The 27,664-nt window shown below is 30.6% G+C and overlaps 3 protein-coding genes and 1 non-coding gene across 9 annotated transcripts; all 4 read right to left on the reverse strand.

Moving 5' to 3' along the window:
• Positions 1-1,061: 1,061 nt before the first annotated feature.
• LOC137808624 (putative methyltransferase PMT20) lies at positions 1,062-6,952 on the reverse strand. Of its 4 annotated transcripts, none has more exons than XM_068609832.2 (9): positions 6,732-6,952; positions 5,992-6,018; positions 5,510-5,798; positions 5,271-5,419; positions 4,863-5,058; positions 4,222-4,432; positions 3,119-3,791; positions 2,349-2,426; positions 1,062-1,547 (listed from the first exon to the last, which is right to left on the reverse strand). In XM_068609832.2, exons 3-9 carry the CDS (start codon positions 5,774-5,776, stop codon positions 1,325-1,327), a joined length of 1,797 nt encoding a protein of 598 aa, XP_068465933.2. In that variant the 5' UTR covers positions 5,777-5,798; positions 5,992-6,018; positions 6,732-6,952; the 3' UTR covers positions 1,062-1,324. The 4 variants fall into 4 exon arrangements, with proteins under 4 accessions (XP_068465933.2, XP_068465934.2, XP_068465931.2 ...); XM_068609833.2 differs by having other exon boundaries at positions 6,778-6,934; XM_068609830.2 differs by having other exon boundaries at positions 6,584-6,880.
• Positions 6,953-8,609: 1,657 nt separating this feature from the next.
• On the reverse strand, positions 8,610-13,188 carry LOC137808625 (putative methyltransferase PMT20). 3 transcript variants are annotated; one of them, XM_068609836.2, is made up of 8 exons: positions 12,964-13,188; positions 11,554-11,842; positions 11,316-11,464; positions 11,014-11,209; positions 10,701-10,911; positions 9,566-10,238; positions 9,281-9,358; positions 8,610-9,195 (listed from the first exon to the last, which is right to left on the reverse strand). In XM_068609836.2, exons 2-8 carry the CDS (start codon positions 11,818-11,820, stop codon positions 8,973-8,975), a joined length of 1,797 nt encoding a protein of 598 aa, XP_068465937.2. In that variant the 5' UTR covers positions 11,821-11,842; positions 12,964-13,188; the 3' UTR covers positions 8,610-8,972. The 3 variants fall into 3 exon arrangements, with proteins under 3 accessions (XP_068465937.2, XP_068465938.2, XP_068465939.2); XM_068609837.2 differs by lacking the exon at positions 12,964-13,188 and adding an exon at positions 12,818-12,963; XM_068609838.2 differs by lacking the exon at positions 12,964-13,188 and adding an exon at positions 12,413-12,666.
• Positions 13,189-19,153: 5,965 nt separating this feature from the next.
• On the reverse strand, positions 19,154-19,321 carry LOC137808846 (small nucleolar RNA snoR143). Its single transcript, XR_011080745.2, has one exon. It is a non-coding gene; the product is annotated as a small nucleolar RNA snoR143 (small nucleolar RNA).
• A 4,219-nt stretch (positions 19,322-23,540) lies between these two features.
• Positions 23,541-27,617, reverse strand: LOC137808626 (protein NPG1). The gene is made up of 6 exons (XM_068609839.2): positions 27,489-27,617; positions 27,143-27,313; positions 26,729-26,933; positions 25,304-26,505; positions 24,528-24,675; positions 23,541-24,028 (listed from the first exon to the last, which is right to left on the reverse strand). The coding sequence occupies exons 2-6, from the start codon at positions 27,293-27,295 to the stop codon at positions 23,706-23,708; spliced, it is 2,031 nt and encodes a 676-aa protein (XP_068465940.2). The 5' UTR covers positions 27,296-27,313; positions 27,489-27,617; the 3' UTR covers positions 23,541-23,705.
• Positions 27,618-27,664: the final 47 nt, after the last annotated feature.

The following is a 27,664-nucleotide window of genomic DNA, read 5'->3' on the forward strand; positions in this document are numbered from 1 at the left end:
TTATGATTTTTATATGTTATAAGACTTTTTTTTATTTATAATAATGGCTTGAAAAATCATATTTAGGATAATTTTTAATTGATTAATATAAAAAAATTATGTATCAAAATTAAACTTATTTAAAAAAAATTAGTAAATAATTTTTTTATTATTTAAACAAACAAAAAATTCAAACAAGCAATAAACTACAGTAATTCTTAAAAGTACAAGGATAAAATTACTAGGTAAGAGTCATTTTAGTGTTAAATGACTACTCCTTATATTTCAAAAGACTAATAATGATATACTCAATTTTCGACACACTTTAATTGATGGAAACTTATAGAGTTTTACTAGATTGAGAATGCAAATTATATAATTTGTTAGTGTAGCGAATTTTACTCACTAAAAAAGTGAGTTTAAAATAGACAAGTAGATAATATATTACTATTTTAATCTTAAATATATTATTTAAATTATCTTTAATCTCAATTTCTAATTAGAAATATAAAAAAAAATTACTACCTTTTGAAAAATTAGAACTAAAATAAGTAGTACCAGTTGAAATTAGAATGTTAGATAATATATTACTAGCATTCAAAGAAAAACGTAAATAAAATAACTAGCATTTGATAACTTTAGTGTAAAATGATATTTTGTAACTTTGGAGAGTTAATAGGTTGTTTAACTATTTTATGCATGATACATAGAGAGATTAGGGTATATTAAGATAAAAACTTTCTTGTTTATTCATATTAACAACTTTTGGTGATAAAAAAAATAAGACATTATGGTTCAAATATCACCTATTTAGATTTAGATTGTTGTTTATCCATATGAAGAACAACTTATTCATATGAACAACAATCTAAATAGGTGATATTTGATATTTGACTCAAAATGTCTTGCTTTTTATTATCAATAAAAAATAAATAAATAAGAACTATTTCAGAGGTGATCCAATCTATGTACTAAGAGTGTCTTGTCCTACAGAATGAAAAATACATATAGTATTATATAATAAAGTTCTTCATCTATTTTGTGGGGGCATGTTGTATCAGATACTTATAGAAACATGTAAATTTAGGCAAATGTATCATAGTGCATTAAAATCATGTAAGGTTCTTTAAGCTTAATCAGATATTTGGTTTTCAAATACTGAGTTTGCAGCTTTAAATAGGGTCTTCTACCAGACTCAAGTAGAATTGTCTCCAAAAAAATATCATTGCACAGTTTCACATAACTGATGAACACTAAAACTATATATAACCTTAAAATTTAGTAGAGACTAAACTTAAAATTGAACATTTAGTTTTCCAAAACAAAAGATTGTATCCATAATTTGTCATCTTGAATGATGGTTAGATGAATACCATAAGTTTTTGTGGCATACTAATATCTTCTGACTGCTACTTCCATTCTCATTATCTTCTTTATGGCATTCCCAAAGCATACCCTTACCAATGGTTGTGATAGCATCTGTAAAGTAAATGGATTCACGAATAACTGCATACCCATTGGGTCTTAAGATTCTATCCATTTCCAGCAACACGTATTTCATTTCACACCTGAAACATAACAATACTTAGATGCAAAAATGGTGTACAAAACCTTTTTTTTATCTCTGCATTGTAGAAGAAATTTCTGGTTTGAAGGGTTCACAATTTACTTCAGTTACAATAAAGTCAACTTCATGGAACCATTGTAAGTGCAACAATAGTTATTTTCTTGATAAAATTTTAACTACAAGAGACACAAACTCTCATGTAGGTGTAAATTTATCTTAGGAAGTAAATTAAAACATGTCAAATGATGAAACTATTCTCTCGAATGTTGTGAGGCTGAAGAAGGATAGAAAGAAAATTTAAAAATTTTAAAACGATTAAAACCGACTTTTTACAATTAATATAGAATTGCAGGAGAATTTGCCTCTTATTTCAGTATGGGTTTTTTTAGGAGAGCCAAATTCTGATTTCAGTCGGAAAACCACCACAATTCGATTATCCGTAAACCGAATTTCTAAATGATTTATTTTTTCATTTAAAATAATGGGAAGGGGTAAAATTTTGAGAATTATGCTGTAATATTTTGCTAATTTATATTTCTTTATAATATATCTATTTATAACTATTTATTTGTGTACTTTTTAACTTGTCTAAATAATTATATCCTACACATATACTAAACATAATTAATTTTCTCAAATTTTCTTCTAAATTCATTAATTTTTATTTTTTTCCAAAATTTTCCCCATTTCCAAATAGAAAAACCATGCTATTCCTTAATTAAAAAGGCACAGTATGTTATATATGTGGAAATAAAATCGGAATCCATGCTGTGTCAGTCAAAAGTTCTAGAAAATAACTCACCTGTGGCTTTCTGCAGTGAAGAATCCATCAAGGTGAAGCAGGTCATATGTTCGAGGATATGTTGAAAAAGCTTCACACCTACCATTCAAGAATCGAATGAACATCAGTTTAACAAGCAAAACCATATTCATAAATAAATTAAAATTATGATTTATATTAAATGATAAATATGATTTTATATAATATTTTAGATTTTCAGTTGTAACTACTCTTTTAGCTGTAACTACCTAGGTAGCATGTAACATAAACATAAGAGGACACTAGATACATATAATCTCTAAAATATAGGACACAAAACAAACACGGATCTGTATATTATATAATTATGAATTATATAAATTGACAATAAAGATTTATGTGCATAAGTATGTTTCAGCCTTTTTTTTTTGTAGGAGAAAGATGTTTCTCAAGACAGGTTCAAAGGGATTTCTTCCTTATTTTTATAATCATAATAAATTTTATACATTATGTTTAAGTTTTTAGAAAATTAATGTATTTCTTCTTCTTTAAATTATGTTAGAACCTAGAATTGTATGAAATCTAACAAATATTTTTTGAATTGGAGACTTCACCAAGTCCTACAAGCATCGTGTTCGATACATGAGTCCGACACGGACACACCATTTAAGAGACATGTCCGAGCCTCATTGGTTGTAACTACTTCAGCTGTAAAAGAGTTACTGTTGAAAAAGTAATTACAGCTGAAAATCTAAAATATTATGAGTTAATATTTATCATCTAATAGTTCATATCAAACATTTTCAAATTACCAGTCATGGAAGGTTCCAATAAGCCCTCGATCAAAAATCACAGGAAGTGTATTGGGAGCATAAGATGAGACCACGTTCATGACCCATACAGGATCATTGATAAAGGCTGCAGCAAAACCTCCATATGCTGTGTTCATGTCCATTATATTTCTTATCTTCTCTGTCCCAAGCTCAGGGATCAACTTCTTGTAGTACGCACTCTGCTTTTTCCATTTACTGTTATCCTGTTTGAAAGCTTTAGCACTCCCACGATGAACCATTGAAAGCCGTTCTGGTGGAACGTTCAACCGCTCAGGCCACTTAGAAATGGATGGCAGGCCTAATTTCCTAAACTTAGGATCTGGAACCACAATGCAGGGACGAATTGGAGTATACCATGCTGAATCTGGTTCGATCCCATCATCACAGCTAGGTGGATAGGTATCTCTAACCAGCTTATTGTAACAATTGTTATCTTCAGACTTCTGCCATACTGCAATGTCACCCTTTTCCTTGAACATTTTAAAGCACATTGAAGTGAGCAATTCCTGCAACTTCTCATAATCTGATGTTTGTGCTTCAATAGTTGTGTTCCATCCACGCCACCTGCGCTTGTAATTTACTGGTGGCCCAGACAAGACCCAAAATCCTCCGGGACGAACAATCCGGTGTATTTCGAGGAGATATGTACCACCTAAAATCAGATATCCATCATAAAGAACCGGAATTTAGAGTGAAGTTTTCAGCTCTAAGCAGAGAGAGATTAGAAGAAAACGAATGAAAAAACCATCATAAACAGTAAGATTAGAGTATACTATTTGCCATTTTATGAAATAGCCACACTTGTTAGGATAGGAAGAACAACTAAAATAGTCACATCACAGCTTCACCTTTACCAAAAGCAAAGTAGTAAAAGTTTCTGATTAAGATCTAAGAATTCAGCTGTTCATTGAAAACTAAATGGCAGCATATGAAAGAACTCAACGTGTTTACAACAGATGCATTAAGTCCAAAATTTAGGCAGCCACAAACTGGTCATTACTGAAGGTCATGATCACAAGAAGAATTGAGCAAAAAAAATCGAGTTAAACACAATAAGTTCAAAATCCCCAGAAAAAAAGTACCAAATTCTGTCCATGGGATTAGACATCTGGAGCAATGAGCCATATCAAAGGAGTTTGATGGGAATGGAAGTCTCTGTGTAGAAATGACACCAAGAATTGCAGGGATACCACGCTCTAGAGCAAATTGAATCTGAGCTCGATGGTTATCTCTTGGTGCAAGAGAGAGAGTTAGAATCCCACGATCCAACAAGTTACCACCCCAGCTAGCAACCTAATATAATATAAATTTGAGTTATGTGGTTTAATTGATGTAACTCATGTTTATAACATCTATGAGTAATAGGACAGGACCAGAAGTAGAGTCAAGAAATAGGAATTACAATACTGGCACTTTCCAAATCCCAAGTTTGTGTGAGGAAGATACAATAACAGTGATGCAAGTGAAGAATACAGCGAAAATGTTTTAATCCCCCATTCCTCTCCTTGAGCTTCTACTTTAAACCATCTTAATAGGTGTTTTACATGCACAATGAAATCAATTGGTTCTTTGTTTTGGGGTACAATACAAAATAAATTGATTTGAAAATATATTCATGCAGCAGTTAAAAGAGCACAACTAGTCAGCATGTGCAGTTAAACTAGAATCATAGGAACTTTGAGAATTCCTATAAGCAGGCCACTAAAAAAGATGAAACACTCACCCCACAGCCAGTATCAATGGCAGTTCGAATGGTCCCATCTTTCATTTCTGGGATCAGATCTTGCATTAAATCAACATATTTTCCAACACCATTGGGGAACATAGTACCCCCACCCGGAAAGATAAATTTCTCTCCTTCCTTTTTCAACCAATGCTGATTAGACTTCTGCTTGTTAATCCACTCGTTTGGAACATTGCTGTAATTATACATAACACAGAACACTTGAAGCAGAGGCAAAATATCTATTAAAGGAAATTTCAATTAAGCAAACATTTTATTGATAGTAACAAATGATTGTTATTATTTGAGGTGTCAGAGTAGCAGAGATGTCAAATTGCATAGTGATAACATGAAAGTTTTTATAAAAAAAAAACATTTTATTGATAAGCTAAAAGACATTTATTATACCTGTACCAACATTCATCTCTGCTCTTAGGCCATGTAATTGGAGTCTTATACCCATCTGGGGGAGGAACTAAGCATTCTCTCCTCTCAGATTTTGGAGGGCAATGGCGTTCCAACAAAGTAGGCTGACGGGAGATGTACTTCTTCCATCTCTGTAAGTTAAAGCATACATAATCAATCAGAAAACTTTCTTCTGCAATTCCTATAACATAAAAAAAATGGACTACTATTAGTAACATTACCCTTGGATCTGTGCATGGAGTGTAATCTTGAAATTCAGCACTGCATTCTGGAAAACTAATGTATTTAATTTGGAGAGGATTTATTGATGACTCCTTGGGGGACCCAATGGATATCTGACCATATATTGACAATAATTTGTCCTTCTCAGAACAAAAGATTATACCCATAAAGAAAGAAAATCCACATAGCACCACAAATATGATTGTCACAGGGACAATCATGCTCTTTTCCTGCTGGGGGACTAGTATTCCATCTTTGTTGTTCATTGTCTCAGAAATAATAAACTATCTGGAGACAAACAATGAACTCAACGTCACAAATATGAAAACATGCTCCCCCCAACTCATATATCTTTCAAGGAATGATAAACCCAACAATCTAAAAACAAAACAAAATCATATCCCATTAAAATAGTCAGTTATTAACATTTATCAAACATAGATAGATAATCACTGATGAAAAAAGGGCACTCGGAACTCACGAGTTTCAACAGCCACACTCTAACCACCTGCCAAGAAATCAAGTTCTGTTAGTTCTCTGTTTTACCTCTAATAATAATAGTTATAATAATACTCTAGAAGATGCTAAAATACATAAAAATGGTGAAAGTAACATCAGTTTTCCTATCTGCTACATAAATCAAACAATCGTATACTATAAGTCATGCAGTATGCACTAAACTCCAAAAAAACAATTTCTCTAAGTTATCAATCCTAGTTTAACTACTTAGGTCAAAGAAGAACGAGGGATGAACAGAAATCAGCAATCTGTAAAGGGGTTATCGATGTTTATATTCACATAAAAAAAGACTTAAACACCAATATCAGAACCACACCAATGCAAGAATACACAAATTCCCATGATTGCTCGGCATTGTGGAACCAAAAAACTGACAAAGAGAATATGAGAGTGCAACATTTCAGAAAAGGGCTAAAATCAAAGAACCCTCCAATCCAAGTTTCACCGATTCAGTTCAGAGCAAGAGGGCATATAATAATGTATTTTGTCCAATAAACAGTAAGAATTGAAAGTACTTAAAGCCCATCTGATTGAAAAACGGAAAATATAAAGACCTTGAGAAGTCATGCAGAAATCAGATCTGTGGCAGTAAAGAATGAAAAATGGAAGAATCCAAATGAGACACAAGGACAAAGATCCAAATCCAAAGAGATATGAGAGAAGTAAACAAAGAGAAAGAGAGGAATCCATGCAGCAACTCACTCAGATCCTAATGCCATCACTAACTAGCTCACTCATTATATAATACCAAATCTCTGCTGTTTTTGTCCCATGTTTGCGTTCAATTCAACTTAGTCCATCATAAACCTTTTTTTTCATTTAAATCACCCAAATGAAAAAACGAATTTTGTGAACCAGGGATTTTCGTTCTTCATATTTTAACTGTCTCAAAATTAGATCTTTCCGATGTTTGTAATTATAATAATTTATCTAACAAAGACACTCATATCAATATTAATAACAATACAATAATATTCACATGGAGATACTTATAATTTTTAAAATAGAAATATAGTAGAAGAGATACTAATAATTTTTAAAATATAGTAGAATAATGTTTTTTATGTCTAGATCAAAATAATTATTTCTTATTTTTATAATTAATTAAAAATTTATACAATAAATTTAATTTTTATAAAATTAATATATTTTTTAAATTATATTAAAATTTTATAATTATCATAAATTTAATAAATATTTTTTAAATTAAATATTTTCTCGATACCTATCCTACTAATGATATGAGTGTCGATATCCAATAAATCCTAAACCCTAAATACATATTTTACATAAATACGTCGTATAAACCTCATAACTTATAATCAGCTTTCACGAGCTCAAATTTATCCAATCCTAAAGTTATCAATTTGTTCAAAAATAGAAAGACATTTTATTTATTTTTTATTCTTATCTTAAAAACAATTATTTGCTCACGACCATTCTCGACTAAACAATAGATCACTGTAATTCAGATGTTTTTTGTTTTTTTTCTAGCAAACCGTGTCGAGACAGCGATAATGTTACGTCCAATTTGTATCACTATTTTGGATAATTTTTTCGTGAACATTTTTAAATCTTATGAGAAATAAATTTATTTAAACAGATCTTAAAATTCCATTGAATATTAAAAGCAGTTAAAATGCAGAGACTTAATTATTCATAAAATAAAATAAAAACTATCTTCTCTAGAAATAAAAATTATACAATTTTTCTTGATATACACTTCTGGAAAGAAAAAAAGTAAAAAAAAAAAAAAAAAAAAATTTGGTTATGACTTGATTGTGAGTGGATGTGATATTGAGAGATGAGGCGTTTACTCCTTATTCAATGGACATTCAAAATAATGTCAAACAAAGTAATTTTAAAATATTTAAATTTTTTAAAAATTAAGACATTTTATAATATATAATTGGATATAAATTTTATCTTATAAACTAAGTTAGTTTTAAAATTTATGTTTATTTTACATTTTAAGACAATATATATCATTTGTTGGATTTGGAATTTTTTGAACTTAAGGTTGATTTGTTGAATATTTTTGAGATATTAATGCTATAATTTTGATGAATATTTAATGAGAAATTAATGCAATAACTTTGGAATTGGATCTCGTACTTTAATTAAGATACTTGATCATTTATCAGTTATGAATTGACTATGCACATATTAAGAGACATGATTAAAGATCTTTCTAAATTAAATATAAAGAAATATTATTTATATATATAAATATAAATTTTATAAATTTGATTAAGTCTACTTGTTATACTCACTCATTTTACTTCTATAATTTTATCTTTTGGTCGAGGTTTTGTGATTAATTGAAGACCAGGTACCAAATTGTTTGAATTTGTTTATTATTAAAATTTGGAGCTTGATAATTGATTTAGAGGAAAATTCGTTTACTATTTCCTATTCTGTTTCGATTCAAATAAAACCCTCCTTTATTTCTGTTGATGAATTCATATGCACTGTAAGTATTTGATAAAATGTTTTAACAGTCGTTGATTCTATAGAAATGATCTAAGTGTGTTCTTATCTAAGTAACAGTTTAAATACCAACTCACAACAAACACAATATTTGAAGCTTGCAGAAAAAAATCATAGTATTACTATACTGTTCTCAGCATTAACACAAGTCCAGTGTTGTTCTCCGTAAACAATCTGTACAAAAACATCATCGTCCTTGCCGTGGAGTTTGATTCCTTCACAATGGCAGCATTTGGTTTGGATACAAAAACATTTTGTTCTGTTTGAAAGGAAGCAGGTGATACATAATTATGTATATAGGAAACTCTTCTCTATAAATTAACAAAATCAGATTTGTGGGTTGCCACTTGTTCTTTTGACAAAGTTGAACTTCAATGATTCTTCTTGGCTCATCCCTGAAATCGCTTTCGTTTTGCCTCTATACTACTACTCATGTTCAAGTTCCATAGTTTGTCATCTTGAACCTTGTTTGGATGAATACCATAGCTTTTTCTGGCATACTAATACCTTCTGAGTGTCACTGCCACTCTCAGTATCTTCCTTTCGGCATTCCCAACGCATGCCCTTGCCAAGGGTTGCTATAGCATTGGTAAAATAACTGGATTCTCGAAAGATTGCATGACCCCAAGGTCGCAAGATTCGATCCATTTCCAGCAACACATTCTTCATTTCACACCTGCCATACAACAATCTTTGTCAGAACAGTCAAATCAAGTCATGTATACACACTGCAAGTTGAATAAGCAGTTCAATTCAATCACCTGTGGGATTCTGCTGTAAACAGACCATCAAGATGAAGTAGGTCATATGTTCGAGGATATGTGGAAAAAGCTTCACACCTACCATGAGAAAATAAACCAACATCAGATTTCACAAGATAAAAGGTATTAAGAAGTGGATTTTAAGTCTAATTCAACCTCATAAAACCGGTTTATAAGATGAGGTTTGCATGCACATATATACTATGAAATTTCTTATGAAATTTCTTAATCTCTAGTCGATATAAATAAAAATCTTGTGTTTGATATCCAGTTATGCAAAATTACCAGTCGTGGATGGTTCCAATAAGGCCTCGATCAAACACCACAGGAAGTGAATTGGAAGCATAAGATGAGACTACATTCATGACCCAAACAGGATCATCAATCAAGGCGGCAGCAAAACCTCCATATATTGTGTTCATGTCCATTACATTTCGTATTTTGTCGGTACCAAGTTCAGGGATCAACTTCTTGTAGTACCCTACATGCTTTTTCCACTCACTGTCATCGTGTTTTAAAGTGCTATCACTCCCATGATAAACCAGTGAGATTCGTTCTGGTGTAACATGCAATCGTTCAGGCCACTTAGAAATGGATGAGAGACCTGATTTCTTGAACTTAGGATCTGGAACCACCACACAAGCACGAAGAGGAGTATACCATGCTGAATCTGGTTCGAGGCTATCATCACATTTAGGTGGAAAGGTATCTCTAGCTAGCTCATTATAGCAATTGTTATCTGGAGACTTCCGCCATACAGCAATGTCACCCTTTTTCTTGTACATTGTAAAGCACAATGAAGTCAGCAATTCCTGCAACTTCTCATAATCTGATCTTTGTTCTTCAATGGTTGTGTTCCATCCACGCCACCTGCGCTCATAGTTGATTGGTGGACCAGACAAGACCCAAAATCCTCCAGGACGAAGAATCCGATGTATTTCAAGCAGATAAACTCCACCTATAATCAGATACCCAATAAAAAAACTGAGAATCTAGATTCAAGCGAACATCTCAGCTTCACATTGATTAAAGGAAAATGTTACTTTGACAACAGTATATTGAAAGACATCAATTTACAACTCTGATTTAACTGGTTTCAGAATTGTTTCATTTCAGTAAAAAGTAATTTATCTTTCTAGTTGTAATCTGGTGCAGAGTTGTCAACATATCACCACTCTTGATTAAAATCCAAGTAGTAAACAAATTTGTGATAAAGGTTTTAAAATCCTGGTGCTCTTTGAAAACAAGATTTCAGCCTGTTTTGAAAGAACCTCGTGTATTTACAGCAAATGCTTGAAATCCAAAAGTTAAGAGGCTACAAACTGGTAAAGTATTAAAGATCATGATCACTAGAGTCTTGCATAAACAGGAATAAATTCAGTTTAGATACTAATAGTTCAAAATACACAAGGAAAGGTACCAAATTCTGTCCAAGGTATGAGGCATCTAGAGCAATGAGCCATATCAAAGGAATTTGAAGGGAATGGAAGTCTCTGAGTAGAAATGACACCGAGAATTGCAGGGATACCACGCTCCAGAGCAAATTGAACCTGAGCTTCATGGTTATCTCTTGGTGCAAGAGAAAGAGTTAGAATCCCACGATCAAGCAAGTCACCACCCCAGCTAGCAACCTAAAGTGTAGAGTTACACGGATTTATTGATGTAATGTAAGTCTTGGCTATAACATGTTTGAACAGTGATGCACAATAAATGAAGAACACAGTGTAACTCACCCCGCAACCAGTATCTATGGCAGTTCGAATAGTCCCATCTTTCATTTCTGGGATCAGATCTTGCATTAAATCAACATATTTGCCAACACCATTGGGGAACATAGTACCACCACCCGGAAAGATAAATTTCTCTCCTTCCTTTTTCAACCAATGCTGATTAGACTTCTGCTTGTTAATCCAGTCATATGGAACATTCCTGAAATTATACACAGCAGAACACTTGAAGGAGTGGAAAATTATCAATTTCAGGAAATCTGTATTATTGTGAACATGTGTTAACTTATATAAGACATATATTGTACCTGTACCAGCACTCATCTCTGCTCTTTGGCCATCTAATTGGAGGCTTATACCCATCTGGGGGAGGAACTAAGCATTCTTTCCTCTCAAATTTCGGAGGGCAATGGCGTTCCAACAAAGTAAGCCGATAGGATCCAAATTTTCTCCATCTCTGTAAATTTAAGCATACTTAATCCATAAAGAAACTTTCTTCTACAACTTGTGTAGCATCAGAAAATGGATAGTGTTAGTATTACTTACCCTCGGATCGGTGCATGGAGTGTAGTCTTGATAGTCAGCACTGCATTCGGGAAAACTGGTGTATTTAATCTGCAGAGAACTTGTTGATGATTCCTTGGGGAATTCAATGGATTTCTGGCTGTAAATTGAGTCAAAACTATCCTTTTCAGAACAAAAGATTATACCCATATAGAAAGAAAATCCACATAGAACCACAAATATGATTGCCATAGGGACAATCCTGCTCTTGTCTGGCTGGGTGAGTGGTTTTCCATCTTTATTGTTCATTGTCTGTGAAATAATCAACTATCTGCACAAAAGCAAAAAACTCATTCAGCATCACAAACATGGAAACATGCAACCTCCTCCCCTTTTAAAGAATGATAACCCCAATTCATATCTCAGACATAGATATAGTCACTAACAAAAAAGAGCATTTGGAAGCACTCTAACCACCTGGCGTATTAAAAGTGAAAATGCCATCAGTTTCCTATCTACTCCAAGAACCAAACCAGCACATCACTTACCTACTATGAGCTCATTCAACTTGGACAAAACCATTGTACCTAAATTATCCAATCATCCTAGTTTCACTACTGAAGTTATAGACGAAAAATAGATTAACATCACTGGATTACATCAATGAAAAAAGCAACAAAAACAAAAGAATCAATAAACCGTAAAGGACAAGCAATGTCGCTACTTACAAACACAAGACTTAATCACGATTACCACAATCAGATCAAAGCAAGAATACCCAAATTCCCATTTTTTATCCGAAATGAGGAACTAAAACATGGAAAGAGAATATGAAATGATAATTGAATTCCAGGTGGTCAATACTCAGTGATCAATCACAGTTCAAAGAGCAAAAAGGAACCTATAGATCATACACCATGCTCTCTGACAAAGGAAGAAAACACAAACGTAACACAAAGAGCATCAAACAACAGGGATATAATAATCATTTCTTGATATATGTTGTCCTCACTCAAACCGATGAATAGTTTTTCCCTGAATCATAGTTGTGTGAGAGTGAAACATTTGGGAAAAAAAAAAAAGCAAAGGTGAAAGAACCCTCCAATCCAAGCTTCAGTGGTTCACTTCAGAATAATATAACAACGCACTTAGTCCAAGAAAAAAAAAACACAACAAGAGTTAAAAATGATTAAACCTCGTCTGATTGTGGAACAGGAAAAAGAATAAAACTTTTTGTCTTGTAAAAATATAGTAAAACAGGAAATTTAAGCCCAAAACAAGAGATGAAAGGATGCAAAGAACCCACATGCAGAAATCAGATCTGTGACAGAAAAGAATGGAAAGAGGAAGCATCCAAGAAGAGCAAGAATGAGAAGTATGGTAATAGAGAGAGATCTGACAGAAGAAAAGAAGATGGGAAAGAAGTGAAAGACATGAAAGAAGGGCACTTACATAGTCCTTGTGTGTGTTATCTCAACGTTTGGAACAATGAAAAGTGAAATCCAAACAGTGATCAGAGAGAGAGAAAAGATGAACTAAGAAGAAAAAGAGTCCATGCAACAAGCAGTCAGATACCTAATGCTGCTATCACTAATTTGCTTAGCACTATATATAGCATAAGTACAAAACCATGTGCTCATGTTTCTTTCTCTTCAATTCAACGTACCTTATCTCACTACTTTTTTATTCTACTTGTGACAAAACTATATAAATACAAGTTGTGTTTTAAAATATAAATTTCATTTTTTTAAAATGATATTCTTAATTTTTCAAATTGTTACATGCTTTAAAAAATAATTTATAAAAATTAATATTCTTAAACGAAAATGGTATCAAGAGCCCGATTAAGACTTCTATTAAAAAAATATTAAAAAGATTAAGAAAAAAAAAACATCATAAGACAGGACTTTATATTGTCGATGTTGTCAAAGCTGTGATCTAAAAAATAAAAATTCAATATTTAAATAAAAAAGATGACTTTTACTATTTAAAAATAATGAAAATGACGTCGAATTTTAAAACACAAGCTTTGTATAAAAACATGACTCGTTGTTTTCGGTGACAAATTTAAAAATACCATTTTTATTTTTTTTTTAAAATATATTTCATCAGATAAAAAAGTCGTCATACTCGATCTGTTGGAAGACTTAGAACAGAGTAGCTTAATTATAAATAAAAGAAAATTAAAAGTTTTCATTATTAGAATATATTTAAAAATTTAGTTAAAAATTAAAAGTACTTGGGTTATTTTATGTGAAAAATTATGTGGGTTTATTTTAAATTGTGTGAATAAAAAAGTGAGAGCAGCTTTTAATTTTCTTTTTACCACTCTGTTGTGAGAAGTGTGAGGTGAATATGTGTATTAAAACCCTAGAAATTATGACTTTTGCTCAAACAAAGGGACCCGCCACTGTCATTCTTTTTTAATCAGCTAAACAGAGTTTGCCACGTTCACAATTTAATCAGCATCTTATCCCTAAATTTTTTTTCTTTACTTTTTATTTAAATACATTTTAAAGATAAGATCGTGACAGAATACCGACATCTAAAACAAACAATATCTCAAATGTCGTGATTGACTTTAGCAAAACTATCTCTTAAACTGGAAGTCGAAACAAGTACAATTATGATTGTATCTCAAAACTCAATTTCTTAATTTCTACAATATACTACAAGAAAAACAGACAATAAAAATTAATTTTAGAAACCAAAAATAATTAGTTATTATAGTAAATAAATTAGAGACTATTTTAAAAATTAAAAAAAAATGATTTTTAAATTGATTTATATTACTGTTAAAGGATTTATAAATTGATATTTAATTAGCTACCAATGTTTTAACTACCAATTATTTATATTTTAAATTTGATAGTAAAAACTTTGGTTACTAATTAGATACCAATTTAGAAACCATTTAACAATAATACAAATTAATTTAAAATCAAATTTTTTTAATTTTTAAAATAATTTCTAATTTAATCACTATAGCAACTAATTTTTTTTATTTCATAATTTTCTTATTCTAATGATATTATCGCACATGCTTAATCATTTTGTAAAAAAGTATTTAATGGGACGTTGAATATGATATTGTGTTGTGCATAATAATGAGAAGTGATGAACAACTAAGAAACAAAGAAATCCTTAAAATGGTTATAATTAAAGTTCATGAAACATAGTAATGCTTCGTGCTTGCAATCATACCAACCATCATCTTTTATTAACTTCCATTAGTTGAAAAATTCAGTATGACACACAACACATCACCATGCATCAATAACTATCATCATAAATTCTAGTTAATGCAAAGTAGTTGCATAGTCTTCAAAAAGTGGAACTAAAATATGCATAAACAGAAATCGATGTTAATTTAACACCATCATCAATATTACAAGAAACTTTGGTGCAACGATGGAAGTTTTGAAACCACCATTTTTCTACTTTTGGATACATACTTTCAACTCTCTTTTTTCCTAAGGAAGGAGATGAAGTCCAATACCAGAATCTTTTTAACTAATTTACATAATATTCAGCTAACACAACTAATTCCTAATTACACATAATATTCCATTTGGTTCTTTTTATAATAACCAAATAAAGTCATCCTTTTCATAAAATATGAAAAAAAAAAACTTCATTGCTAACATGTCTTTTTTGTGAAGTTTGGTGAGGTAGGTAGGTACACGACTTTATTACCCCTTCTTTCAATTCTCCATACTCTGTTTTCAATGTAATTTTATTAAATAATAAAATAATATATTTAAGATTTCGTATTTAAATAAATCTAAAAATAAAAAATACTTGTATTGAACATTTTCTGCTTTTGAATGGTTGAATTTTGTCACGATTTTATCTTTAAAAAAACACTTATGTAAGTTGAAGGAATATATAAATTATCATTGATCTCGACTTCTTAGCGATGTGAAACTATATTGGTCGTACCAAAATATAATCTAATCAGTTTTATAAGATTGATAAAATAAAAAACTTTTTTGTTGACATTGTTGGAGATCCCACATCAACTAGAGATTAGGATATTTCATTGTATATAAGTGGGTGCAAACTTCAACCTTATGAATCGGTTTTATGGGGTTGAGTTAGACTTAAAACTCACTTCTTAATATGGTATCAGAGTCATTTCGAATTTATCCTACCAAATATTAAAGATATTTTATAATATATAAATAATATGATATAATCACATAAAGCTAAATAAAACATATGATATGATTTTGGATGGCCTAATAAATGATTCTAAAAAGGAAAAATTAAAGAGGGCACTTTCTGATTGTTGACTTTATTAATTTATTGTTTTTGTTCTTGTTATTCCATTATTGCTGCTACTGTCAAAGTTGAGCACGTCGATGTCACACAGAAGAACGTGAATCACCCACTCCCATTTATGCCACAAGCAATCAAAAGTATGAACAAAGTTGTGGAAAAATTCCTTGCTTTGAAAATCGAGATTTAATATCAGTCACGTATTCAACTTTCTACGAATTTTTTGTATTAATTGTTCTCACACATATTAAGAAAGTAATAAATGGTTGAAGGAAAGTAATAATTTACAACCGAAAGTTGAGTTTTCATTAACAAGGTTTTCTAATTTCTTTAAGATTACTTGCATATTTGAGTGTAAATGTTCCATTCTTTTTGCTTCAGAAGAAGATGGTACAAAAATCTGGCTACAATTAAAAGTCAAAACTTAAATGCATTTTCTGAGATACTTTGCTCATTGTTCTGCTACTAAGAATTATAATTTCATTTTGATAATCTATATAATAAAAGTTTACAATAAACAACGACATAAGTTTATAAAAGTCACACTCTAATTTTAATTGGATAATCATAGTTTCAAATGTCTAAGAAAAATAAGCTAAACTTTTTTTTTCTATAAAGCTAACTCAAAACACTTATAATTGGATGATAGCATAAACTATATGTTCTTTCTTCTTCTTCTTTTTCTACTAATGTACCACTTTATTATTTGGACGCGAGTCATAACTACTACATTGAGGTGGATTTTTTTCAAGTATTACATATTATATGGTATTAATCAAAGGTATGATTAGATAAGTTTTGTATGAGTTTCTTTTAGTCAGAAAAATAACATAATAAAAAAATATTTTAACAATTATGTTACTAAACAACTTAAATAAGTTAACAAACATTAAATTATAATTTTACAAGGTTTAATATATTGCAAGCTCACATGTCTTATCATTGACTTATTCTAATTATTTTGTTTTTTTTAAGAATTGGCTCATTCAAGCTCCCTGGTCAATATATATTTAAACATAAGATAAAATTTAGTACCTTAAGTTAATAAATTATATTTAAATTAAATTACAAAAATATAATTTGGAATTGTCATAATAGGTTGAGATTTCCTTCTCAACAACTCAATTTGCCTTAATAATGATACTCTTGCTCTAGAAATTTCTGGAAATTCAATGTAGGTCCAAAGTTGCTCGAACCCATGGTATCCAGGTCCTTTTATCTTGACAATTTCTAACTTTGTTTATTGTATTTTTTTAAAAACATCTTCACTCGAAGTGTATTTCTCATTTTATTCTTCATTATGTTTGTTTGAATTAATCATTGTATATCTATTTCTTCGTTCCCACTATCAACATGAGCAAGAGAATCATAAATGAAGTTTGGATCAACATGTAGCACTATTTGAAGTTATAAAAGCTCATTATCTTAGTGTGGAATCTTATGCTCAACTTGACTTATTATTTTATCATGACTCCACCGCAAGTTTTTGTCTTAATTACATCTAAGGATATACTCATATCCGCACCTGTATCCACCCATTTGTTGTCATTGATTTAGTGTCAAAAGAGCAAACATTAGAAAGGTTTACATGATTGAATACTTGAAATTAAGAGTCAGCTATTCTTATGTGAAAAAAATAATAATAAAGAAAAGTTTAGATAATCAAATGTTTGTCCTATTTAATTTAATAAAATTGAAGTTTGTGTTTTCCAAAATGCAATGTATCATTAGAACAAAACACATAAAGAAAAAAAAAAAAAAGTGTAATCAAGGTTGTGATAAGAGAGAAAATACTTTAAAAATCTAAGTGAATTTTGTGAATATTGAACAAATCAAACACTTGATAGAGATAATGAAAAATTGTGGGGCGAAACAAAGAAATATGAATTTTTCAAATGAAACAAAACTAAAATAGTGAAGATAAATTTTTTAAAATAGTATAAATGTATAAACCCTAAAAAAATTATAAATGTTTTAATAATTTAAATGGGGATGGGATTAAAGGAGGGAAGGGTATAAGAATGGGTACAGGGACAACAACAACAACAAGATAGATATGTACGTATTTATCCACATTATAATACCCATACTTACGCAAGCTTACCATCAAAAATATATTTCCGTGTTTCATGTCTTATCATTTTTTAATTCAATTTCATCTAATGTTTAGTGTGTTTTGTCATTTTCATCGGTTCAATCATCTTGTTCTTCATTCAATCTCCATTATTTTGTTGTGCTTGGTGTGCTAGTTTGTAGTGTATTATTATCTTTAATACATTATTTACATCTTGGGTAATGGATATAAGATATCAAGTTGAGATAATGAAGGATAGAAAAAGGAGATCGTTACAAAAATTAATATACCTAAGTTTTGGAGAAAAACAAATAAAATATCTTTTTCACATATAAAAAATATTAAGTTTTAATAACATACATTATAAATTTGAAAATTAATCAAAAGGAGGAAAAATTGAGTATACAATAACGAATATAAATTTCATTCCAAAAATAAACAAGGTAAATTTATTGTTTTAAGTACCAAGCTGTCAATTTAAAAAACAAATGAATTCGATATTTGAAATGAATTCAGTAACTTTGATCTACATAAGACATGATACTTTTTTTTCTAATTCAATAAATTAAATTAAATCTCGAAATGTAGATAAATTATTTTAACTCGTTATAATAAACCTGGACGATCACTTATAATTAGATCAAATATACTGTTATATTATATAGTTTCTTGATTGCCAATATACTAATTAGATCAAATACATTTTGTTAAACTGTATAGTTTCCTGAATGTATCTTTTTTTTAAATTGCAAGTCCCTTGAAAGGTACAAATCTCAATATCATTATAATAAGATCAAATACATTTTGTTAAATTACATACTTTCTTGTATTTTTATTTGAATTGGGTTGTAATTTTTTGGAAAAATATCGTAATATGGAGTAATTTTAGAAATAAAACAGCAAAAACCTTAATGGGCCTAAATATCAGGAAAGAAAAAATCCATGTAAGTCCAAGCAGTCCAGTAATCTAAATTCATATAAAAATACAATGTATATTTGATCCAAAAAGATGAATTTTATTTTTCACTAATTTATTCTCGTCGTTTCGAAAAGATGATAAATCAATGTAAGTTAAAAAAAAAAAAAAATTACAAAAACCTAAATCTGCGCATAGAAAACTAAAATCAGACAGGTTTAACAAACAGATTCAATTTGAACAAACAATCTAAGCCATAAAAGCCTATAAGATGAGCCTGATGCAAATTTACAGAGAATGGAGACTCTAGAATGAAGATAATAGTGTTGGAAAGGGAAAATTAAATTAGAATAGTGAGTGTGAAAGTATTGAAATGTACAGTGGAATTAGTAGACAAACAGCATTGAGAATGATCCGTTCATCTGTGGATCCACAACGGCAGTTGTCTGGCTGCCTGCTGACGAATCAGCACTCACTTTACGCACAACTGCTCACAGACCTCTCCACGAAATCGGAGAGGCCTACGATACAAGGTGCATATTCAGCACACTGCTATTCATCAACTATGACATTTTCACAGATGCAAAGAACATCAAAAAAAAATCTAAGAGGAAGCAAACGGTTTCAACAAATGAACAGTGAGAAAATGATAAACGGTATATTTCAAAAAAACAATAATGGAGATTGGGAGAGATGCGAAAATACTCGGCGGTGGCTGGTGAGGAATGGTGATCCAGCTGCTATGGCTAGGGTTTGCGGTGAGAGGGATAGGACTTGAGGGTATATATAGCGAGTGGAGGCGAACCCATAGGTTGCATTTTGCCTCTGTTTTAGAACAAACCCTAGTTATCGTAACCAGAAAATACCAACATTGTTAATTTTTAAGATGTTTTAATTTTTTTATGAGTATTTCTTCCTGTACCCCTATATTTTTCTTTCCGCACCCATATATTATTTCTTGAAACATATTTTTGTAATTTCCAAAATTGTAAATTCAGAGTTCATAAAATATGTTTTGAAAAGTATATTCTAAAAAGAATAATTTGGAAGATATTTTTAAAATGGGTAAAATAATATTTTCAAAAAATAACGGAGTGCAGGAAGTCATTTGCTAGGGGTGTAGGGAGAAACACCTTTTTTTTTATTTCTATTTTATTGTCCATAAGGAGACCTTGCAGAGAAAAACAAAAAAAATGGTTTAATACATTTAAAAAAAAAGTAAAATAGTATTTTCATAACGGAAATAAAATATTGACAACTGTTTTCACAAAGTTAAACAACTCTTGGAAATAATTTATATGGTTTGCAAAGAATAACATTTAATCATTTAAAATTTCATTTCACTCCATTAATTTCACTTAAACATTTCAGAGTCTAATAATCACGTTGTTTTACTAAATTCAAATTACTTAAAACTAACATTATAGTGATTTTAATGAATTAAAAACATATTTAAATGATTAAAATTGTGCTTAAAGGCATTGGGTTTTGTTTCAATTCATTAAAATTGGTAGTTTTATATGAAAGTTGTTCTAAGCTATTTAAGGAAACAATTTATAAAAAAAAAATCATTAAAAATATATTTGAATGATTAAAATTGTGCATTGTTTTTTTTTCAATTCATTAAAATTGATAGCTTTATATAAAAGTTATTTTAATCTATTTAAGAAAACAATTTATAAAATGTTTTTAATCATTTCTTAAATTTTTAGAAAACTCTAGAAGTTAGAAAAAAAAAATGGGATGAAGTTGTATAGGAGCAACGTTGAAGATGTCCGTAGTAAATTTATTGAAATGGAAAGTAAAGTAGACACAAAGAAGAAGTATGAGTCAACATCCTCTCGACCATGACACACGTTGCCAGTAACACAACAACTCTCGACTGAGATAATACCAACTTCGATATCGCTCCTCAACATGGAAACACTAAACACAAAAGACTTTATCGTATACAACCACTTATACCGGGAAAATTATTCAGTGACCATCTTGTCAACCCATTCATACCAAGGTCGATAAGTCAATCCATTCTCGTTTGTTTCGCGACTAACTGAGTAGTCCTATCTAGAACATTTACATTAGTAGAGATAATTTCAACCTTGTTATTCTTATTCGCTATCGACCCCGAAACTAACCAAAGACTTCCCACCCGAAGAGTCCGACGAACTCAAAAAAGAATTCATGACTAACCTTGCAGGACAAACAATTTTTGGCACCAATCCATAATTCGGTATTTGGGTTAAAGTAATGGTCCTAACAGAAAAGACACCCTTATAAGGGAAACAAGCTCGCGACTCCAAACGTCCCAACTATTTGTCAACAGTTGGATCGTCTGCAATCTAACAAAACCTTCTAGAATGTCTCACACCTGGGCACCTAAGCCCAAAGACACCACGATCTAGTCGGAGACGTCCTAATCTAGAAAAAAAAAATATGGACTGAATGAGATGAAGAAAAAGTTAGGGTTTGGTGAAAGTTTTTTTTTTGTATTTTGGATTTTTATGCATTGGATAATTAAAACTTTGATCCTATTGTGAGTGTTGTCTTAGGGTGAGGGGTTTTGAAAAATACATGATTATTCCCTTAGCCTATATATACTTATGATTGATTCCTAAACAAAAATATCACTTTCTAACACTTCAAACTTCTTTATAGATTGAGTTCCAATATCTTTAAAAACTTACATTAACTTGCTTTTCATCATTATCGTCATCTTCTTCTATTCTAGATTTTGTTTCCAAGTTCAAATTTTACTACATGAATAAAAAGCACTATAATGTTTACTTCAATTATTTGTTAAATCATTAATTGTTTACCCCTCTATTCTCATAATTTATCATTTATTTTTATGTTTCCACAACCACCACCACCCAACTTCATAACCAATTATTCCTCGAATCATTTCGTTAATTCCTTTGAAAATTGTTAACATATTCCATATTTGACGCCACATCATTTCTCTACAATGGAGAGTGGTGGTATAATCCACTAATGAATTCACAAATTAAATAAGTCTATGTATATTTCAATTCCTAAATTTTTTTATCTCAAGTTGATGTAAAAAAATAGTACACCCAATGAAAGGAGGTGTTAATGGATACTAAAATCAACAAATCAAATGGTCTTCATAATAATATATTATTTTATGTGGAGTATGACTTAATGAATCAATTTATATAAGTAATCTAAAAGAAATTTTGAAGATCATATAGAATAACAGTTAAGACCTGAATCATAACACAATTGAAAGGTTAAAGAGTAAGACTTGTGTTTTTCCGAGTCTAATGGGTCCTAGACCATATTATGCAAATGAGGATAAGTGGAAGCTCAAATGAGAATACGATAACTCAAGCATATGCAATATTTTTTTGAGTTACGAGGAAAAAATTCACTCATAAGTATGCATTACTTCTTTTGAAAGGTCAACCTAAATAAAAACATGTAATGTAAGTTGATTTTCTTGTAGTCTTTACCCATTAACAAGTTTTGAATATGACTCAACAAAAATGTTAAAAAAACAAATTGTAAACTATTTTATAATAAGTTAGATAATAATATACTTTATGTTTATGTTTAGTGGTTATCCTTGTCTTTGTAACCAATATTTTAAAGTTATTTTCAAATGAGAGTTACTTGTGCAACAAAAACAAATTTATCTCAAGTTTCAAATAAATTTGGTGAAAAAATTAGAGAACAGTTTGGTCGCAAATAAATACTTATTAAAATTAATTTTAGATATTTCACTTTATACATTTTTAAATATTTATTTCACATATTTTCTTTGATTTTAATTTACTTTCAACCAAAAAATAATATAATGTATTTGTTTTATTTTTATTTTATTAAATGTTGGAGTCTCGCATTATTTTTTATTCAAAAACACGTGAATTTAAAACAATAAATATGTAGATAACTATATGAAAATTAACTGAAGTTCTTAAAATAGTTCACCATTAGGACTAAAAGTTAGATAAAGTTCATATGGTCTCAAGCTCTTTTAAACCATTGATAATTGTCCTCCCCACCAGACTTGATAATATTTTTTCTTAACTACTTTAGTAACTTTCTTCTAATAAGATAGTTATATTTCGCATAATTAATTATATTGTAAATATTAATAAAATATATTTTTTACATTTTCTTTATTATAATAAATTAAATAATTAAAATAAGACTTAAAATAAAAATATTATTAATGAACGAGTTAAATATATTTTTCGTCCTTATCGTAAAATTTATTTTTATCCTTAATCCAAACTTTATTCCTATTGGATACTTGTAATAAGGAAGTTATTGGAATATGACCTTAGTATTTTTTTATGAAACAAATAGATGTAAAGTGAGAACTATATTGTAATATTATAATATCCACTGCATCGATGAAATATTTTAACATCTTAGTTTATAAAAGAAATATGTTTGCCAAAAAAAATATATGAGAAACTCACTCTAATAGTTTTCTTACTACAAATATTCAGTAGGTCCAAAATTTGGACTAGGAAAAAAACAATTTTAGAGAAAAATACAGAAAAAAAACATATTTAACTCATATCCCATAAGTTCTTATTAGTTTATTATCTCATTGTTATCTTATTTCCTACTTTAGGATATAATCCAACTATTTTTCTCAAAATGTAGTTTCTTATAACAATTTAAAATGGAAAAAAGAAAAAAAAATACATTTTAATTAGTCTTAATGACTTTATTAAGGTAGAATCAATATCAAAATCAAGATTTATCAATATATACCATAAAAGACAGAAGGAAAAAATCATCTTTTACACATCACTTAAGGGTGTATTCACTCTTGATTATCATTGAGTGTTCTGGACTTAAAATCGTATACCCTTTTATCTGGAACAAGATACATTTTCGAAAGTGACAACAAAAATATAAATGGATATGTGAAATCCAGAAATGTAGTCAAATCATAGAGCTAAAAGTTTCAATGGGATCTGATTCTTCAAGCAAGGAAGCTGCTTGGAAGCAATCAGCAGCATCAGTTATTCGACCATCAGCCTTGTGAGTTAAACCCAAGTAATACCAAGCCATGCGGTTGGTGGGTTCTATTCTAAGTGCATCACAAAGTAGACATCTAGCAACAGAAGCAGCTGCACTAAAACCAATTTTCAGTATCAAAGAAGCCATCAAGATCTTGCTTGGCACATAGTTTGGTTCAAACAGAACTGCATTCAAAGTAGCAGTGAGAGCTTCTAAATTTTCTCCACGTCCTTCGAACATAATAGCTGGTTCAATCACGTTCAAACATATGAAATGTCAATTTGATTAAAACAACAGGAAAAACATAAGTTGATTGTGGTAAAAAAAACCACTAAGAAGAAAATTATAAAATAAAAATTAATTTTAAAAATAAAAAATTATTAGTTTCTATAGTGACTAAATTAGATACTGTTTTAGAGATTAATAAAACTATTAGTATCTAAATTAATTTTTATTATTAATAAATAATTTTTAAATCAATATCTAATTAACTACCTAAGTTTTAACTACCAATTATTTAAATTTTAAAGTTGATATCTAAATCATGATATCTAAAATTATAGTATCTAATTAGTTATTAATTTAAAAATTATTTATCAATAATATAAACAAATTTAGATACTAATAATTTTATTTTAAAATAATATCTAATCTTGTTAATATAACAACTAATTATTTTGTTAAAATTCTATTTAACTATTTTTGTGTGGAAAAACTGGTCATAACATATAGATTTGTTCTTGCCTTCCGTGTGTGTTGTTGCTGGTGAGTATTCCTTTAACTCTCTGGCCTTCTGCAAACAGATTTCGGCATCCTTCCAGTGAGAAAGGTTTGCATATAAATTTGCCAAACCATGCCAAACTTCAAGTTCATTTATCTTAGCATCATCCACCTACAAAGAGAGTTAATAAAATAAAAGTAACATAGTTTTGGAATCAAAGGGGGAAACAAAAACTTCCTTTTTATGTATGGTACAATATCTGAAAAATATATTAGAATACTCTAAAGTTTTATTTCTTTGGACCACTTCTCCTATTTGCTTAGTTTTCAGTACAATAATTTAAGGATTATTAATGTAAATAAGCATAATGGTTTATGTTTTACCATTACTAAACATTATAATAGAAACTGGAGCTTGAGAATATATTTCCATGTTTTAGGAACACTTCGGCAAACTATGACATGACAAGTTATGATCGATGATAAGACTCCTGTTTAACTCAACAAGACAAAGAAAGGGAGAGAAATAGTGGATGAAATTGATTGAATGTGTTTTACTTGTGCTATGCACAACACCTACACATAGACTCTCAATAGGCTAATGGGGACAATTTCTAAGGCATTGTAATTATGTGTTACTTCCTATATTGTTATATGCAAAAGTTAAAGGTAAGTTTGTTTAAGGAGTGAATTCGAGGAAGAGGAAAATGATGGATTTGAGAAATGAAACTTGAAAATTAGGTTGTTTGGATTTTCAGCAATAATATTCGTTGGAAGAAGAGAAGATTGCATAATCATACCTGTGAACCTTGTTTAGGAGGCCCGGGTGATTTCTTCTGGGCTTGAACCAATGCAAGAACGTACCGATAAATTTCAATAGCATCCATGGGTCGTAATTGAGAGTTCTTCAACTTGGCTTTCAGCCTGAGTAGTGGCCCCTGCTCCCATTTTGCAGTCTCGTCTAAAGCTGCATCAATGACCACTTCAGCCTCTGTAAATCTTTTCTGTGCAGACAAAACTAGAGCAAGCAACCTCCACCCTTTTAGTGTAGAGCCACCAGTTTTGTCAAAGAACTGTTTAGCACATGATAAAGCAACACTCAAATTTCTGTGCATAGCATATTGAATAGCCAATTCAAAAATGAGATCAGCATTGTTCTGCTCCAATCGAATTGCCTTCTCCAATGATTTTAGAGCTTCAGATTGAAGCTCAGACCTCTCATGGTCAGAAGAAGAAACCGTAGCTTGTATTCCTTGGCAAAGTCCCAACATCCTTAGACCCACACCTTTCAAATGCCCATCTAATCCCTGGGCATTATTCACTGCTCTTTGTGCATAACCTGCTCCCTCAGCACCAAGATGAGGATCCTCACTACAAATTCTGGCAGCCAATAATAATGCTATCAGGTCATCTGGTCGCTCATGTTTATGCAAAGACATCCTAAGCAGATTCAAAGCACTATTATTTTCTCCAGCTCCACTGTTACACAGAGCTAAAAAAATCCAACGATCAATGCGTTGATATGTACCAGGTGTCAACTCTTCAAATTGCTTTGCTAGAATAGAGGTTTCTCCACATGTTGAAAGTGTGAAAACCAGGTGTTCCATAACTGAAGGATCCCACTTTATCTTACCAAGGACGAAGTTTCTCAAAATAATCAGTAAAAGAAGAACTGCTTCTTCCATATTGCTTTTGGGTACATAAGACCCATCGGTCTTGTTAGGTGGACTTGCCTCCACTTCACTGTACAACAAAAACACAGCAAGTGCCTTCTGAATTCTTGCACAAAATTCATTATCAAGGTTCCATTGACCAAGTAGGGCATTCCTATAAGCTGACAATGCCTCATCATAGCACCCAGTCTCCTTCCAAAGCTCTGGAAGGAGCTCCACTACATGACTCACTATCTCCTGCAATTTATTGTCGCCTTGTGTATCAACTTTACCCTGACTATATGTCTTCTCAACAGCATCCAGAACACTCTTACACCCATCAATAGCTTCTGTATAAATCCATGAAACAAAATTTTCAATCTATTAATATCCCTTAGAAGTTGGTTTTTAAACAAGTGAGAATGTTGTGTGATCCATTAGCCAACTTCATCTGGTGGGATATTGTTAGAATATAAAAAGGTGTACAAGGAATGGAAGATTCGTCTCCAATTAGAAACAAAAAGTAAACCACAAGTAGCAACAACTTTCAATAGCTGGAACAATAGTCAATACCTGTACATTTGTTCAACTTTTGTAAACACTTGGCTTTTAGGTAGATAGCTTCAAACGTTAAAGTATTCTTCGCAGGTGTTTTGTCCGAAAGGGAAGTTTGTAATTGTTGTATGATTGGTTGAAGATCAATTCCATCAAACACTCGAAAGGCATTCTCCACATTACCTCTTTGATACTCTAATTTTCCAAGAAGAGCCTTTGCTTCCTGTCAAGATATAATAATTGAATAAGAATCCAATCAATTAAGTAAAACCACTCTAACAATGATCTCTCATAAGTTTCTACCTATTCAAAATGGTAACACTGAGGCAACAAATCAATGATACTAAGACCATTCGATAATAATGTGACATTGTAACATTGGTTTGTATTGTCATGAAGGATGGAATATACAATTAACAAACAAAAATGAACCTCGGAACTTATTGATAACCCATTACGCAATGTTGCTTCTGCTTCTTCAACATTTCCTGCATCAAGTTTGGCCTCAAGTTCTGTCACTTTCATGCAACTTCCATTCCCGCAAATCTCGCGAATCGTCACACTTCCGTTTTTCTCAAACTCCATTGATCATTATCTCACCACCTGCACATATTTGTGTGTTAATAACTTTAATAAATCCAGACATTATCATTTAAGATTGTTGTGTTGTTCATTCGTTGTCCATACATAACAGAAAGAAATGAAAATGTTGTTGTGAATAGAGATTGATGAAAATAAAACTGTGGATCCAGACAAACGAGAAAATGAGAATTAGAACCTTAACGTCGTTAGAACAATGTGGCGTCGAATGGAGGTTTTGCCTGTTCGGTGTTTGATTTAATTTTGTAGTTTTGTTTTGGTTTTCTTCTCCGAAACTGTTTCAATGGAATTTCGAGATCCCACAGACAAATCAATTATGAATGCTATTTTGTCTTTTTTACCTTTCAATGTGAA

Source organism: Phaseolus vulgaris, chromosome 3 (assembly GCF_051622355.1).
Source record: "Phaseolus vulgaris cultivar YP4 chromosome 3, ASM5162235v1, whole genome shotgun sequence".
Lineage (NCBI taxonomy): Eukaryota > Viridiplantae > Streptophyta > Magnoliopsida > Fabales > Fabaceae > Phaseolus > Phaseolus vulgaris.

Coding starts and splice junctions, on each gene's coding strand:
- LOC137808624 (XM_068609832.2), bottom strand. CDS start 5,776: ATGAACAACAAAGATGGAATACTAGTCCCCCAGCAGGAAAAGAGCATG. Junction 5,059..5,270: donor AGAGATGAATGTTGGTACAG/GTATAATAAATG, acceptor GTATAATTACAG/CAATGTTCCAAACGAGTGGA. Junction 3,792..4,221: donor AATCCCATGGACAGAATTTG/GTACTTTTTTTC, acceptor ATCTGATTTTAG/GTGGTACATATCTCCTCGAA.
- LOC137808625 (XM_068609836.2), bottom strand. CDS start 11,820: ATGAACAATAAAGATGGAAAACCACTCACCCAGCCAGACAAGAGCAGG. Junction 11,465..11,553: donor CTCCATGCACCGATCCGAGG/GTAAGTAATACT, acceptor TTAAATTTACAG/AGATGGAGAAAATTTGGATC. Junction 11,210..11,315: donor AGAGATGAGTGCTGGTACAG/GTACAATATATG, acceptor GTATAATTTCAG/GAATGTTCCATATGACTGGA.
- LOC137808626 (XM_068609839.2), bottom strand. CDS start 27,295: ATGGAGTTTGAGAAAAACGGAAGTGTGACGATTCGCGAGATTTGCGGG. Junction 26,934..27,142: donor GGTTATCAATAAGTTCCGAG/GTTCATTTTTGT, acceptor ATATCTTGACAG/GAAGCAAAGGCTCTTCTTGG. Junction 24,029..24,527: donor AGCAACAACACACACGGAAG/GCAAGAACAAAT, acceptor TGATTGAACCAG/CTATTATGTTCGAAGGACGT.